At 42.2% G+C, this 17,359-nt stretch overlaps 1 protein-coding gene across 1 annotated transcript in view; it reads left to right on the top strand.

The window, feature by feature from the left end:
• hlcs (holocarboxylase synthetase (biotin-(proprionyl-CoA-carboxylase (ATP-hydrolysing)) ligase)) overlaps positions 1–17,359 on the top strand; it is a 154,270-nt gene that overhangs the window by 44,365 nt on the left and 92,546 nt on the right. The window contains exon 5 of the mRNA XM_073044921.1: positions 4,003–4,185. Coding sequence (XP_072901022.1) covers positions 4,003–4,185 — 183 coding nt within the window. The remainder of the gene's footprint in view (positions 1–4,002; positions 4,186–17,359) is intronic.

The raw sequence follows: 17,359 nt of genomic DNA, 5'->3' as shown, positions 1-17,359 counted from the left end.
TTGACAAGTAAATTTATAAAGCATCTAAAGCCATTCTATAAATGCGCGAAGCGCAGAAACAAATATCACTGTGATGATTGTACGCTCTAGTATCAATTGTTTGGTGACAATAAAGTATAATGATAATGATAAATCTGCCAGGAACAAAAGGTTAGCCAGCAAAAATGTGGGTCTCCTTGGGGACCAAAGGAATGTAGAGCCAGGTGATGGAGGCTGGGTCTTAAATGAATACTTCTCACTATGTAGAAGGACATAGAAGTTCATGGAAGAATATGAGGATAATGAGGAGCAGATCAATATTGAAGGTTGTAGAGAACCTTGTTGGATGTCACAGTTTCACATAAGGGTTTATAGATCTCCAGGACCGGGTATGATCTATCCCAGTTGCTATGGGAAGAAAGGGAGGACACAGCTGGGGGTGTGATACAGATTTTTGTTCCTTCATTGGTCATAGACGACATGCTGGAAGACTGGAGGATAGTTAATGTTCTTTTATTTAAGAAATGCAGAGATAAGCCACGTAACTTGCAGGCTGGTGATCCTCAATGGTAGGAAAATCACTGGCGAAAATCCTATAGGATAGGATTTACGTACATTTAGAAAGTCAGAGGCTTATCAGGGGTAGTCAATATTATCTCTTCTCACCTACCTATCACTACCCCCCTCCCCTCACCCCACAAGTCTCCACTTCCTTCCCTTTCTCCTGTGATTCACTCTTCTCTCCTATCAGATTCCTTCTTCTCCAGCCCTTTATCTTTCCAACTCAGCTGGCTTCACCTATCACCTTCTAGCTATCCTACCCCACCTTTTTATTCTGGCATCTTCCCACTTCCTTTTCAGTCCTGAAGCATGGTTTCAACTTGAAGCATTGACTGTTCATTTCCATAAATGCTGCCTGACCTGCTGAGTTCCTCCAGCATTTTGTGTGTATTGCTTTGGATTTCCAGTATCTGCAGACTTCTTTGTGTTTATGATAGTCAATTTTGTTCTTTATGGAGGATCTCATCAGTTTGACAGTTTTTGAGGAGGAATCTCGAAGATTGATGTTCCCCCATGGTAGATTCTTCCAGAAGGTTGAACTACAATGGGATCCAAGATGGCAGAGGATAGTTGCTGCAGGGTGTTTTTTTTTGTTTTGAAGTCTGTAACTACTGGTGCACCACAGGGATCTATACTGGACCTTCGTTGCTTGTGATATCTATTAATAACTTTGACGTGAATATAGGAGTAATGATCAGTATGCTACAGATGACTTTTAAATTGCGGATGGTGTTGATGACTGTCTTGAGACTACTAGATGCAGATAAGGTGGAAAGTTGGGTTTTGTATTGGCAGTTGGAATTTAATTCTGACAAGCGAGAGGAGATACAGTTTAGAAAGTAAAGTTGGGTAGGACATGTATAATGCAAGTGGTAGGGCACTGAGGAATGTTGATGATCTGGGGATCTTGGGGTTTAACTCCTTGGTTCCCTGAAAGTGGAAATACAGGTAGATTGGTTGGTGAAGAAGGTGTATTCCATGCTTGCCTTCAAAGGCTTGGGCTAGAGAATATAATAGGTGAGATATTAGGTTGCAACCTTACAAAACGTGAGTTAGGCTGGACTTGGAGTATTGTGTGCAGTTCTGGTCATCACACTATAGGAAGGTGGTGGCGTACTGACCAAAGTGGGAGTAGATGCACTAGCATGTTGCCTGGGTTGGAGAGATTTAATTACAGGGAGAGATTGAATAGGTTGAGTTTGTTTTTCCTGGATCAAAGGAGGCTGTGGTGTGAATTGATAGAAATATATGAAAGTATAAGAGGTATAGATATCGAGCATGGTCAGAATTTTTTCCACGTGGTGTGGGCACATTAAAGAAAAAAGCACTTAAGTTTAAATTGAGAGGAAGAAGTTCCAAAGAGGGTTTGAGAGGAAATTTTTTTTAACACAGTAGTTGTATCTAGAACTTGCTGCCAGAGGAGGTTTTGGAGTTTAAATGCCATCAACTTTTTTAAGAGACATGCAGACATGTAATTAAATAGGAAAGGCATAGACCTCAAAGTTAAAGAGGGTCAAATGAGAACAGTGCATATGGGCAAATAGGTACCTATTTTTGGGCAAATAGGTAGTCATAGTGTGGTAGTCTACAGTTCTATTGGTCAGTGACTTTAGTCTTCAATTTTTTTCCGTCAACTCAAATGAATTTGAGTTGCAAACCATTTTACAGCAATGTAATGCAATTGTTGCCATCAATTGATATAGGAAACATAGGGGCCAACTTGTATGTAGAAAGCTTCCATGGACAAGTCCTGATGCAGGGTTTTGACCTGAAATGTGGATAGTTTGTTTTCTCCCACGGATGCTGCCTAACCTACTGTTTTCCTCCAGCATGTGTGTTGCTCCAGATTCCAGCACCTCCAATCTCCTTTGTCTTTCACGGACATTTTATTGATGTTGATTCTATGATTGCATGGTTGGCTGGCAAATATCAATATCATAGCAGGAATTTCCCTTTAAATAACACTGAAATATTTTCCATCCACTTAAAAACTTCTATAGTGTCTATATCACAAAACACTTAGTTAAACGTCTTCAGAAATGGGAAGTCTTTGACGCTGTCGTACTCTCTACTGGGCCATGACGAACCCAAATTTTGACTTGTCTGGAACTCATTTGCTCTCATCAACTAAAATTATTCTAGCATCTGAAAGTCATCTTATTTCAAAGTCTAACCCAATCAGAAAAAAGAAGCAAAGAACAGAAGGAAAGCTGAAGAGCTATTACTACATGACCTTTGCATTGTTACTTTATAAAACCATAACACTACATAGGCTTATTAGAGATAGTTAGAGTAATTTTATTTACTAGTAAAAATGGTGGCTGAGTGAGATGCTTCTGGTACTGCAGAATGAATCTGCTTCTTTTGACTGGGAACGACGGTGCCATGACCCAACTACAGAACACTGAGAGTCAGGTCTGCAAACTTCGGGCCCGACTGATTCTCCTCGGAACACACACAAAATACTGGTGGAACGCAGCAGGCCAGGCAGCATCAATAGGAAGAAGTGCAGTCAACGTTTCGGGCCGAGACCCTTCATCAGGTCTACTTGAAAGAAGAGATAGTAAGAGATTTGAAAGGGGATGGGGGAGATCCAAAATGATAGGAGAAGACAGGAGGGGGAGGGATGAAGCTAAGAGATTGAAAGTACCTTGGGTTCAGGTTGGCTACTGTTGACAGTATAGCTGCTAGGGCTGGGAGCATAGGGCGATTAGTGATCAGGAAGCTACTGTGAAGAGCATGAATGTGGCAGTTGTGGGGAAAGAAGCCTCACTTGGAAGAGAGCAGACAGCTTGAGAATCCAGGCAGTGAGAATAAGGAAGTGGGATTGCTGTGGAGGACAGGGTAATTGAGAGAAAAATGGGGTGGGGGTGGGGAGAGGACTGAAGGTCAAATGGTTGACTTAAAGGGCTGAAGCTGGGGGGGGGAGGGGAACAGGGGCTGGAGAGCTGAGGGAGGAAGTTTTAGAAAAAGGTGTGGAGGTAGAAATACAATGGTGGGAATGAAGGAGGAAGAGGATCAGACTGGAAAGTGGTGATGGAGGTGGTGTAGCTGAGATCAAGTGTGTGCGCATATGCAGGCGAGCATCCCTCTCTTTGGTCACCTCGATCCACCTCGCCATTGCACTGAGATCACATAATAACAGCTGCCCCATGTGAAAAGGATTCCCACGTAGATACCTTATAGTCCTCAGAACTGGAATGGAAACAAATTCTTGTCTCTGTGATAGTGCCTAGGAAGAATAAAGTACTATAGGAGGATTGTTTGTTCTTGCAGCTGCAGACAGTGTGTAGTTTGAGGAGACCAAAGTGGAGGGAAATTAGAGATGGTGCGGAAAAGTTTTAAATCAAAGGCAAATATCCTCCCTGGGCAAGTCTAGTAAAAATATATAATGCTTGGCAGATCTCCAAGCTTTTATTTCCTGAAAACTTATATATTTCTTTTGTTGTAATACCAATATAGGTTCACCTTGAAATACCCCCCGAGTCAACTGAGATCCATATGGAAGAAGATTTCAGAACACTTAAACAGAGCAATGCACTACGATATGAAGTGCTGACAGAAATCCTGAAGCGTTTACAACTTGGTTGTGGACTTTCTGAAGTGCCATCTTTGACACCAGTGTATCTGTTGACCAAGGCAGAGGTAAAAATATAACTTCAATGCAACAAAAGTTCTTGACTTTCTCTTGGGGTAGAAAGCTACAAAAACTTCACAGATAATTGTGTCAAGACATTTTGGTTTGAACTTTTTGATTATCTTTGTGGAGTAAAAGTTACTTTAGCCATTTTCTGTTTTTAAATTGCAGAATATCTGGTCTTAAAGAAACCTTTGCAGCTAGTTGACCAGGGTTGTGAAAACATATTCTTCCAGAATGCTATCATTGTTAACCAGCACAGATTGGTAGAATGCTGCACTGTATACCATCTAATTCCCTTTCAGACAGTAAATGTGGCATAGAATTTAGCTTTAATCATTTTCTGCAAATCATCTTTTTATTTTAATCTTATTTTTAAAACTTGTAAATATATTGCCTTCTCCACAGTGTCTTATTGATAAATGAAAACAATCTAGCATTAACCCGCTGATAAGGGGGAGCTGTTGTTGTCTGCCGCACTGACCTCGTACTGACCGAGGCACAGCGACAATTCTCTGATACCTCCTCTTATTTACCCTTTGATCATGACCCCACTAAGGAGCACCAGGCCTTTGTCTCCTATACCATCACCAACCTTATCAGCTCTGGGGATCTCCCATCCACTGCCACCAACCTCATAGTTCCCACACCCCACACTTCCCGTTTCTACCTCCTACCCAAGATCCACAAGCCTGCCTGTCCAGGTAGACCTATTGTCTCAGCTTGCTCCTGCCCCACTGAACTCATTTCTGCATACTTTGACACTGTTTTATCCCCCCTTGTTCAATCTCTTCCCACCTATGTTTGTGACACTTCTCACGCTTTGAATTTTTTCAATGGTTTTAAGTTCCCTGGCCCCCACCGCCTTATTTTCACCATGGATGTCCAGTCCCTATATATATCCATCCCCCACCCGGACGGTCTCAAAGCTCTCCGCTTCTTTTTGGATTCCAGACCTAACCAATTCCCCTCTACCACCACTCTCCTCTGTCTAGCGGAATTAGTTCTTACATTCAATAATTTCTCCTTTGGCTCCTCTCACTTCCTCCAAACCAAGGGTGTAGCCATGGGCACCCGCATGGGTCCCAGTTATGCCTGCCTTTTTGTTGGCTTTGTGGAACAGTCCATGTTCCAAGTCTATACGGGTATCCGTCCCCCTCTTTTCCTTTGCTACATCGGCAACTGCATTGGCGCTGCCTCCTGCACGCATGCTGAGCTCGTTGACTTCATTAACTTTGCCCCCAATTTTCACCCTGCCCTCAAATTTACCTGGTCCATTTCCGAAACCTCCCTCCCCTTTCTTGATCTTTCTGTCTCCATCTCCATCTACTGATATCTACATAAGCCTACAGACTCTCACAGCTACCTGGACTATTCCTCTTCCCACCCTGTCTCTTGCAAAAATGCTATCCCCTTCTCACAATTCCTCCGTCTCCGCCGCATCTGCTCTCAGGATGAGGCTTTTCATTCCAGCACGAAGGAGATGTCTTCCTTTTTTAAACAAAGAGGCTTCCCTTCTTCCACCATCAACTCTGCTCTCAAACGCATCTCTCCCATTTCCTGCACATCTGCCCTCACTCCATCCGCCCGCCACCCCACTCGGGATAGGGTTCCCCTTGTCCTCACCTACCACCCCACCAGCCTCCAGGTCCAACGTATAATTCTCCGTAACTTCCGCCACCTCCAATGGGATCCCACTACCAAGCACATCTTTCCCTCCCCCCTTCTGCTTTCCGCAGGGATCGCTCCCTACATGACTCTCTTGTCCACTCATCCTCCCCATCCCTTCCCACCGATCTCCCTCCTGGCACTTATCCTTGTAAACAGAACAAGTGCTACACCTGCCCTTACACTTCCTCCCTCACCACCATTCAGGGACCCAGACAGTCCTTCCAGGTGAGGCGACACTTCACTTGTGAGTCGGCTGGTGTGGTATACTGCGTCCGGTGCTTCCGGTGTGGCCTTTTATATATTGGTGAGACCCGACGCAGACTGGGAGACCATTCCACTGAACACCTACGTTCTGTCCGCCAGAGAAAGCAGGATCTCCCAGTGGCCACACATTTTAATTCCACGTCCCATTGCCATTCTGATATGTCTATCCATAGCCTCCTCTACTGTCAAGATGAAGCCACACTCAGGTTGGAGGAACAACACCTTATATACTGGCTGGGTAGCCTCCAACCTGATGGCATGAACATTGACTTCTCTAACTTCCGTTAATGCCCCTCCCCTTCTTACCCCATCCCTGACATATATAGTTGTTCGTTTTTTTTCTCTCTCTCTGCCCATCACCCTGCCTGTTCTCCATCTCCCTCTGGTGCTCCCCCCTTCCCCCTTTCTCCCGAGGCCTCCCGTCCCATGATCCTTTCCCTTCTCCAGCTCGGTATTACTTTCGCCAATCACCTTTCCAGCTCTTAGCTTCATCCCACCCCCTCCGGTCTTCTCCTATCATTTCGCATTTCCCCCTATCCCCACTACTTTTAAATCTCTTAGTATCTTTCCTTTCAGTTAGTCCTGACATCGGGTCTCGGCCCGAAACGTCGACAGTGCTTCTCCTTATAGATGCTGCCTGGCCTGCTGTGTTCCACCAGCATTGTGTGTGTGTTGTTTGAATTTCCAGCATCTGCAGATTTCCTCGTGTTTACAATCTAGCATTAATTATTTTGATTTTTTTTTCCCCCAACCTACCCTAAATTTTCTCATCTCCTGTGCAAGGAACCAGATTTTTTTTTAAAAAGGACTTCTTTAGATTATGAACTTTAAGAAAATAAATTTTCTAACCTAAGCTATAGTAAAGCTTGATCTTTCAAATGTTGAACTGTGATCAACTTTACACTCAACAAATATTTCTGATTACATTGTTTTCTTAATATATTTAATTTAAAAATCACAGCAATTCACATCAATGAACAGTTTGCAGCTAATTACACTAGATTTACTTAATGCAGGATTAAGGTTAAATAAAATATCACTAAATTATATTTGACATTGAAGTCCTATGTAATGCTAATGAGGAAAAATGTATGGAAGAATACACATTTACTTTTGTACATTCCTGTTACGCATGCTGAGTTCCAGATGACTAAATCACTTGCACCTACCTCTCTGTTACTGTTTTTGCAATGAGACCGTTTACCGTTTGGTATTGAATATTCCACAAGGAGGCACTATATGGCTGAAAATGTCACATCAGTTACCTGAATGTGTGCGACTGTCTTTTATAGTATTCTATGGAATGTACAGAGCCATTAACTCTATGAAATCAGACAACTTTCTTCTGGCAAACCAACTTTATTTCTTTATTTAATATATAGGTTTATTACATTAGCTAACAGTAGTTAGAGGCTAAAAGCTAAACGATAGCCACAGTAATTCCTACTGCAACTGTAGTAGTGTATTGCATTAATTTAGATATTAAGGCTGTCTACTGGTTTGGATTTAAAGTTATATCTATGAGATCTAAGCTGAAAGAATGTCTGAGCAGGAGTCCTTTCCATTTGTTTGATTAAAGTTAGAGCACCATGACTGGGGACAAACAGAGCTGACAGTGTATCCTGTGAGTGGTAGTTTGGGTTCTGTATATGGATAGATATACTGATTTAATTTTGAGTCAACATTACGCATAGGTGATGACAGTAGCGCAACGGTTAACACAACGTTATTACAGCTTGAGGCGTTCTGGACTTAAATTCTGGCGCTGTCTGTAAGGAGCTTGTACACTCTCCCCATTAATGGCGAGGGTGTCCTCCGGGTGCTCCAGTTCCCCCCCCCGCAGTCGAAAGATGTACTGTTCAGTAGGCTAGTTGGACAATGCAAATTGTCCTGGGATTAGGCTAGTGTTAGTCCTGGGATGGGCTGCTGGGTGGTGTGGCTCATTGGGCCAGAAGCACCTTATCCGTGCTGTTTCTCAAAATGAAAATAAATAATAAATTACTTTTGTCTTGTATTGAAATGCTTCTGTTTTGCCCTTGTACCTTGTTCTCTATTTTCTCACCTATTCCTTAATGCCGTGTAAGTGAATTCAATTCCCAATTTGCAACTTGTGTTTGAAGTCGAACAAAATAGATGGACATTTGTAAATGAGGGTAAAAAGATAAATTTAAAAACGTGATAATTGCCCATTTTTCCTTTAAACAATAAGGCAAAATAGATTTTCCTTTCTACCCTGTTAGCAGCAAAAAGGCAGATTTTTGCAGCTAATCTTAATTAGAAATGATCTGTAAAAGTAAAAGGATGCATTAGGAGGGTTTTTGTTAAGATGTTGTAGAAATTTCCCAAATGCAGCATAATTGGGTATTTTCTTTGCTTTGACATTTGCCCTGACTACAGAAGAACTGCACTGTGAAGCAAGTCCTGAAGAATGGCCATTAATTTGAGAGCTCAGCTCTCTAACCTCTCCATGATGCTGCCTAACTTATTGAATACTTGTAGTGTTTTCTATACTTATTTCATATTTCTTGATTTTGTGTTACAGTTGCTACTAGTCTTCTGTAACCAAGACTAGAAATAGATCGAGTAGAAAGCTTTAGAAAGATGGGTCAACCAGAATTAGATTTACTGAGATTCATATCCTTTTTGAAGTTCAAGTTTGTCATCTGACTATACACGTATACAACCAAATGAAACAGTGTTCCCCTAGGTCATGATGTGCCCACAAAACATATCACACACACCACATAAAACAAAATCTTACCACAAATAAGTTAACAAAATATAATTTAAAATGCATGTAGTGGGCAGCAGAGGTACACAGTATGGTAAACAATTTGCTGCCCTGGTGGGTGAGAGCCAGAAGGAAGAAGCTATTAATCGGCACCCTAGTCCTGATGCTCCTGTACCTCATTCCTGGTGGTAGTAGATCAAAGAGATTGTGGGGTGGGTGGTAGGGATCCTCAATAATGCTTTAGGCCCTTTGTGTACAATGCACCCAGTAAATGCCATGAATAGGGGAAGGGAGACCCTGGTGATCCTCTCGGCATCCTCTAGGTTCTTGCAGTCCAGTGCCTTGCAGCTTCTGTAGCACATAATGATGCAGATAGACGGGATACTGTCAATAGTACTCCTGCAGAAAGTTGTTAGAATGGGGGTGGGGAGCATCCCAGCCCCTATCAACTTGACCAACTGGTTAAATGTTGGGATATCACTGAAAAATGATGTGCCATTATTTCTCTATGCATAGCACATCTTTCAGTTCCCTTGTGGAAAACTGCATGGTGATAAAATGATCCCAAATGCTTTTGATCTTGTTAGTTTAAAGGTAATTTTTTCACTAGCACTTGACATAAGTTTATGCCTGTATATTTAATGACCTTGTTTTGGTTAGCTGAAGGAAAACATTAGCAGAAATCCAAAACTGTCGTCCTCAAAGTTGTGATTTGACATGTATTCTGAAAAATCTTCCTGAAAGTGTTGTTTTTTTACCTGCTACCACTGCTGTTTTAGAAGAATTATTTTGGTAAGTAGTTTAAGATGATTTCAGTTAATAAGAATTATCAGTGCTTAAAATAACCAGATACATGGCTTGAGTGGTGGATGAGTTTCATTGCAAGACAATATGGATTTCTTTATTTTATTTAGAGATACAGCACAGTAACAGGCCGGTCTGACCCAATGAGCCCACATCGCTCAATTAGAGAGGAATGGCTGGCAGGCTGGAGGCAGCGAGCAGGAATAAATGGGGCCCTTTCTGGTTGGCTGTCAGTGACTAGTGGGGGTCAGTATTGGGACTGCTACTTTTCACATTGTTTGCCAATGATTTAGATAATAGAATTGATGGCTTTGTGGTGGGTAGGTAGGTGGGTTTGTGGTGAAGAAGGCAAATACAATGTTGGCATTCATTTCAAGGGGAATAAAATATAAAAACAAGGAGATGATGCTGTCCTGACGAAGGGTCTCGGCCCGAAACGTCGACCTGGCCTGCTGCGTTCCACCAGCATTTTGTGTGTGTTGCTTGAATTTCCAGCATTTGCAGATTTCCTCGTGTTTGCGAGATAATCCTGAAGTTTTATAAGACATTAGTCAAACAGCACTTGGAATATTGTCAACAGTTTTGGGCTCCTTTTCTCAGAAAGGATGTGTTGTCATTGAAGAGAATCCAGAGGAGGTTCACAAGGATGATTCCGGAAATGAAGTGGTTAACATGGGGGGGTGGGGTTGGCAGCTTTGGGCCTGTACTCACTGGAATTTAGAAGATTGCGTGGGGATCTCATTGAAACCTACCGAATGTTGAAAGGACTAGATGGGGTGGATGTGGAGAGGATGTTTCCTCTGGTAGGGGTATTGAGAACTGGAAAGCACAACCTCAAAATTGAGGGGCGTCCTTTCAGAACAGAAGTGAGGAGGAATTTTTTTAGCCAAAGAGTGGTTAATCTGTGGAATGCTCTGCTACAGACTGCAGTGACAATAGACAACAGACAGTAGGTGCAGGAGTAGGCCATTCGGCCCTTCTAGCCAGCACTGCCATTCATTGTCATCATGGCTGATCATACACAATCAGTACTCCGTTGATTAATAGTGTATCAAAAGTTACAGGGAGAAGGCAGGAGGAGTGCGGTTGATAGGCACAATAAATCATCCATGATGGAATGTTAGAACAGACTCGATGAGCTGGATGGCCTAATTTGCTCCTATGTCAGATATCATATGATCTATTTTATTAGACACCTAGCTTCTATAGGTGCTTCTGCATAGGGATACATTTACTATTAAAATTTTAGAAGGATCAGTGTAGATTGAGTAGAGCAACTGATTTCTTGGATTAAAGTTAACAGGAATGAAACGAAAAAAAATATTTAAGGCGCTTGCTCTTTCATCTGGACCAATATCTAGTACTGATGTCAGTCCTCTGACCACATTAGCAGAATGATCAAAAGAACAGGAGAATGAAGCCTTTGTGTGTACTGTGTTGTCCTTGTGTTTGATCTAAGCACCTTAGTATTCAAAAGCTGTTGACAACTAATAAGACACTGTTGACTACTAATAAGACATGGTTTTTAACTAGAATTGAAAATCGAAGAATTTCAATTAATCTGCAACATAGGTGAGATAGTGAGGGCTTACTTTGAATTGGGAAAGTACATTCAAAATAAAATCAAAGATCAGCTTTATTTGTCACAAATACATGGAAACATACAGTGAAATGTGTCGCTTTGCGTCAAATCAAATCAGCGAGGATTGTGCTGGGCAGCCCAAGTGTCGTCGTGCTTCTGGTGTCAACGTTGCGTGTCCGCAACTCACTAGCCCGAACGGTTTGTCTTTGGAATGTGGGAGGAAACCGGAGCACCTGGAGGATTTTGGCGCAGTTGCAGGGGGTACGTGCAGACTTGCCAGAAGCGGTGGGAAGCACTGTAAAAGTGTCCTGCTAACCACTACGCTCCTTGGCCGCCCACAGGAGGAAGAATAGAGAATGCATATGTGTGTTATTTCTGCATTTATTCCAATCTAAGATCATTCCTAAAGCCTTTGATTATTTATGAAGTCATCTTAAAGGTCAGTGTTATTTTGTAGGAAATGTGGCAGCAAAGTCACAAAGCAGCAGTAAGATAAAGAGTAGATTATCTGTTTTAATGATCTTGATTGGGGATACAAATTGGACAGGACAAGGAGATAACTGTCTTACTGTTCTTTGAAAAGTACTGTGGGAATACCACTAGGGTAAATATAGCTTTAAGTTAATATCTTATTCTGTCCTGGGGGTGGGGGAGGGGGGGTGTCGTTACGTTGAGCTTTGCAGGCATACTACGTTCTCGCTGGAATGTGTGATGACGCTTCAAAGTTCAAAGTAAGTTTATTATCAAAGTGCATATAGGTTACCATAAACTACCCTGAGATTCATTTTCTTGCAGGCATTCACAATAAATACAAAGAAACAGTAGAATCAATAGAATATACACAGGACAAGAGATGGACACGGAAACATTGTGCAAAAGACAATCAGCTGTGCAAATAAAAAAAGAAAAAAATGTAATAAATATTGAGAACATGAATTGTACAGCATCGGGCTCTTTAACCAGAGGGGATAACTCCGCTCAACTTCACCCACCCCAACACTGATCTCATTCCTCACCTATGGGCTCACTTTAAGAGCCCGATGCTTGAGGGGTAGTAACTGTTCCTGAACCTGATGAAGTGGAACTGGAGGGTCCTGTACCACCACCTTGATGGCAGTAGTGAGAAGAGAGCATGGCCTCGATGGTAGGAATCCATGATGATGGATGCAGCTTTCCTGTGACAGTGCTCCATGTAGATGTGCTCGATGGTGGGGGAGGGGTTTTACCCATGATGGACTGGACTGCACCTACTACCTTTTTGTAGGCTTTTCCATTCAAGGGCATTGGTGTTTCCATACCAGACTGTGATACAACCAGTCAGTATACTCTCACCGGGGGATCTATAGAAGTTTGTCAAAGTTTCAGGTGATATGCTCAATCTTTACAATCTTCTAAGAAAGTAGAGACACTGCCGTGCTTTCTTTGCAGGCTATCCCCAGAGAGAAAGAGAGAGAGAGAGAGAGAGAGAGAGAGAGAGAGAGAGAGAGAGAGAGAGAGAGAGAGAGCGAGGTTAACGCAAATGACACATTTCAGTATGTTTCGATATACATGTGATAAATAATTTTGAATCTGATACAATCAACACTCACTCAGATTGTCAGCCTGGTTTATGTTACGTGTTCTCAAGTATGCCCGGAAACCATGTCATTTTGATAAAAGGCAGAGTGTCAACACTGTCACATTTCACTGCCAGATTGTTAATGATTCCTCTATTTAAAAAAAAAATAAGGCATTTAAACTTTTGAATATATGAAGCTTTTGAAGCATACTGTGGGTTTGTGTTGCAAATATGGGCCAATGATACTGATTAATTTCTGTGTTTAACTGTTTGTCGCTGGTGCAATGTAATTCTTCTTGGTCCTTTTTTAAGTCCAATCTGATATCACCTTCTGTGTAACCTCTGTCACTGCTATTTTGCACTATATGTGATCAACCTTGTAGCTTTTTAAAACAATAATTAGGTTTAATTTCAATACAAAATATTAATGAAATGGTGCAGATGTTGGAAAATATTAAAGCTGGACAATATGAAAACAATCAGCAAATGGAGAAAAAGATAGATTAACATTTCTGCTCTCGCCATTTATCAGAGCTGTTAAATTAAGTTGTTTTCTCTAACTATTCTGCCTGACCAGCTGATTGAATGTAGATGACAACTCTGGCAGGGTTTACAGGCCATTCCTTCCTCCAAAGCAAAACCCAAAACCAAGAATGGTAGTAATGCTTCACTACCAGATGAGCTCAACACCTTTTATGCTCGCTTTGAAAGGGAGAATAAAACAGCTATGAGGATTTCTGCAGCGTCCCGTGACCCTGTGCTCCCTGTGTCGGAGGCAGATATCAGGCCCTCTTTCAAGAAGGTGAATCCTCGCAAGGCGACAGAGCCCGTTGGAGCAGCAAGGCTCTGAAAGCCTTTGCCAAGCAGCTGGCTGGGGTATTCAAAGACATCTGCCCTCTCATTGCTACATTTGGAAGTTTTCTCCTTCCTCAAAAGGGCAACAGTTATACCAGTCAACATACACACACAAAATGCTGGAGGAACTCAGCACCCCAGGCAGCGTCTATATAAAATGTACAGTCGCCGTTTTGGGCTGAGACCCTTCAGTGCCCAAGTAGAGAAGGGTGAGCTGCCTTAACAACTATCGTCCATTACGCTCTTGTCTATGGTGATGAAGTGCTTTGAGAGGTTGGACATGGCTAGAAACAAATCCTGCCTCAGCAAGGACCTAGACCCACTGTAATTACTTATTGCCACAATAGATCTACAGCAGACATGATCTCAGTGGCTCTGCACGTGACCTTGGATCCCCTGGACAGTGCAAATACCTATGTCAGGATGCTGTTTATTGACTGTACCTCAGCATTTAACACCATCACCCCTACAGTCCTGATCGAAAAGCTACAGAACCTAGGCCTCTGTACCTCCCTCTGCAACTGGATACTCGACTTCCTAACTGGAAGACCACAATCTGTGTGGATTGGAAATAGATAGATAGATAGATAGATAGATAGATAGATACTTTATTCATCCCCATGGGGAAATTCAACATTTTTTCCAATGTCCCATACACTTGTTGTAGCAAAAACTCATTACATACAATACTCAACTCAGTAATAATATGATATGCATCTAAATCACTAACTCAAAAAGCATTAATAATAGCTTTAAAAAAAGTTCTTAAGTCCTGGCAGTTGAATTGTAAAGCCTAATGGCATTGGGGAGTATTGACCTCTTCATCCTGTCTGAGGAGCATTGCATCGACAGTAACCTGTCGCTGAAACTGCTTCTCTGTCTCTGGATGGTGCTATGTAGAGGATGTTCAGGGTTTTCCATAATTGACCGTAGCCTACTCAGCGCCCTTTGCTCAGCTACCGATGTTAAACTCTCCAGTACTTTGCCCACGACAGAGCCCGCCTTCCTTATCAGCTTATTAAGACGTGAGGCGTCCTTCTTCTTAATGCTTCCTCCCCAACACGCCACCACAAAGAAGAGGGCGCTCTCAACAACTGACCTATAGAACATCTTCAGCATCTCACTGCAGACATTGAATGACGCCAACCTTCTAAGGAAGTACAGTCGACTCTGTGCCTTCCTGCACAAGGCATCTGTGTTGGCAGTCCAGTCTAGCTTCTCGTCCAACTGTACTCCCAGATACTTGTAGGTCTTAACCTGCTCCACACATTCTCCATTAATGATCACTGGCTCCATATGAGGCCTAGATCTCCTAAAGTCCACCACCATCTCCTTGGTCTTGGTGACATTGAGACGCAGGTAGTTTGAGTTGCACCATATCACAAAGTCCTGTATCAGTTTCCTATACTCCTCCTCCTGTCCATTCCTGACACACCCCACTATGGCCGTGTCATCAGCGAACTTCTGCACATGGCAGGACTCCGAGTTATATTGGAAGTCAGATGTGTACAGGGTGAACAGGACCGGAGAGAGTACGGTTCCCTGTGGCGCTCCTGTGCTGCTGACCACTGTGTCAGACCTACAGTCTCCCAACCGCACATACTGAGGTCTATCTGTCAAGTAGTCCACTATCCAATCCACCATGTGAGAGTCTACTCCCATCTCCGTTAGTTTGTGCCTTAAGATCTTGGGCTGGATGGTGTTAAAGGCACTAGAGAAGTCAAGGAATGTAATCCTCACAGCACCACCTTGCTGACAGTTAACTCTGGCACACCACAGGGATATGAGCTTAATCCACTGTTCTGTCACACCCATGACTGTGTGGCCAGGCACAACTCAAATGCCATCTATAAATTTGCTGAAGATACAGCCATTTCATATGGTGATAAAAGGGTGTACAGGAGCGAGATACGCCAGTCAGAATGCTCTCCTCGGTACAGTTCAATCTCCCGGGTGTCAGTGTCTCTGAGGGCCTGACCTGGATGCAATATATTGACGTAGCTATAAAGAAGGCAAGACAGCAGCTATATTTCATTTGGAGTTTGAGGAGGTTTGGTTTGTCAACAGAAACACTCAAAAACTTCTACAAATGTACTGAGGAGGGCATTCTGACTGGCTGCATCACCGTCTGAAATTGGGTGGGGGGGGGCGGCTACTGCACAAGATTGAAGTAAATTGCAGAAACTTGTAAAATTAGTCAGTTCCATCATGGGCACTAGCTCAGGACATCTTCAAGGAGCTTCTGGCGGTGTCCATCATTTAGGACCCCCACTACCAGGACATGCCCTCTTCTCATTGTTACTGTCAAGAAGGATATACAGAAGCCTGAAGGCACACACTCAGCAATTCAGAAACAGCTTCTTCCCCTCTGCCATGCAATTTCTAAATGGACATTGAACGTTACCTCACTAGTTTTTTTAATTTCTGTTTTTACTTTGCACTACTTATTTTAACTTAACTACAAACGTTTGTATTTAATAGATGTGCATGCAATTACTGTAATTCAGTTTTTTTTCTCTATATCATGTATTGCATTGTACTGCTGCTGTAAAGTTAATGAATTTCGTGACATATGCTGGTGATATTAAATCTGATTGTGAACATAAAACAGTACAGTACAGGAACAAGATATTCTGCCGGCAGTATTTTGCACATTGCCATTGTATCTGCTTAGACAATGCCCTCTTGCAGCGTATCCAGGCACCTACCACTCCCTGTTTATAACAACAACGTGCCCTATCCACCTCCTTTAAATACTGTCTAATTAGGTAATACTGCAGTGAACCAGTTCTGCACCCACTTCAAAGCCTCCACATCTATTCTGTAATGCAGTGCAAACAATGTGGCATAACCAGCATTTTATACAGTTGTAACATGACTTCCTTACTTTTGTACTCATCACCCAACTGATGAAAGCAAGTATGCCATACAGAACAACACACACAAAATGCTGGAGGAACTCAGCAGGTCAGGAAGCATCCATGGAAAGGAATAAACGTTCGATGTTTCAGACTGTGACCCTTCATTTGGAAAGTATGCCATTACCTTCTTATCTGCTTTATTTATTTGTGTTGTCACTTTCAAGGAGTTGTGAACCTGCACCCCAAGATCCCGCTGTACATAAGTGCTGCCATCTACTCTGCACTTGTATCTTACATTTGATCTCCCAAAGTGTATGCATCTCCCAAGAGTTTGGATAAAACTCCATTGGCCATTCCTCTGCTTATATTCTCAAGCAGTTTGTTTCTTGCTGAACCCTTTGACAAGCGTTCTGCAGTATCTCCTGTGTTTACTACCTAATCAATTTGCTTTTAATTCCTGCATCCATTCGTACTGTTTGTTTCTAACCTTTCTTTATATTATTGTATTATTTCAGTGGTAAATTCTTCAGGTGAAAAAAATTTTGCCTGACTCCTTTTCCACTCCTGCCATCCAAATTTATAATTTATGTCTCTTAGTATTTAAACACCCCATTACAGCCAGCAAATTACCTGGAACAATTTTGCCAATTCCTTTCATTTTGTGTATGTACATGCTTGAAAGGTCTGGGCAAAACAAACATTTCAACATTTGGATAAGATATTTGTAATAGTTGCGTTGTGCCTGAATTGAAGCTTTCACTTTGTTCTATAAATGTGTTTAATTACGTTAATAATTACAGTAATTGGTAAAGAGGAAGAAAGCTATTGCAGTTTGTCTTATTTAACATTACACTTA

The sequence above is a fragment of the Hemitrygon akajei genome, chromosome 5 (assembly GCF_048418815.1).
Source record: "Hemitrygon akajei chromosome 5, sHemAka1.3, whole genome shotgun sequence".
In the NCBI taxonomy this organism is placed as follows: domain Eukaryota; kingdom Metazoa; phylum Chordata; class Chondrichthyes; order Myliobatiformes; family Dasyatidae; genus Hemitrygon; species Hemitrygon akajei.
This window is presented reverse-complemented; position numbering and strand designations above follow the sequence as displayed.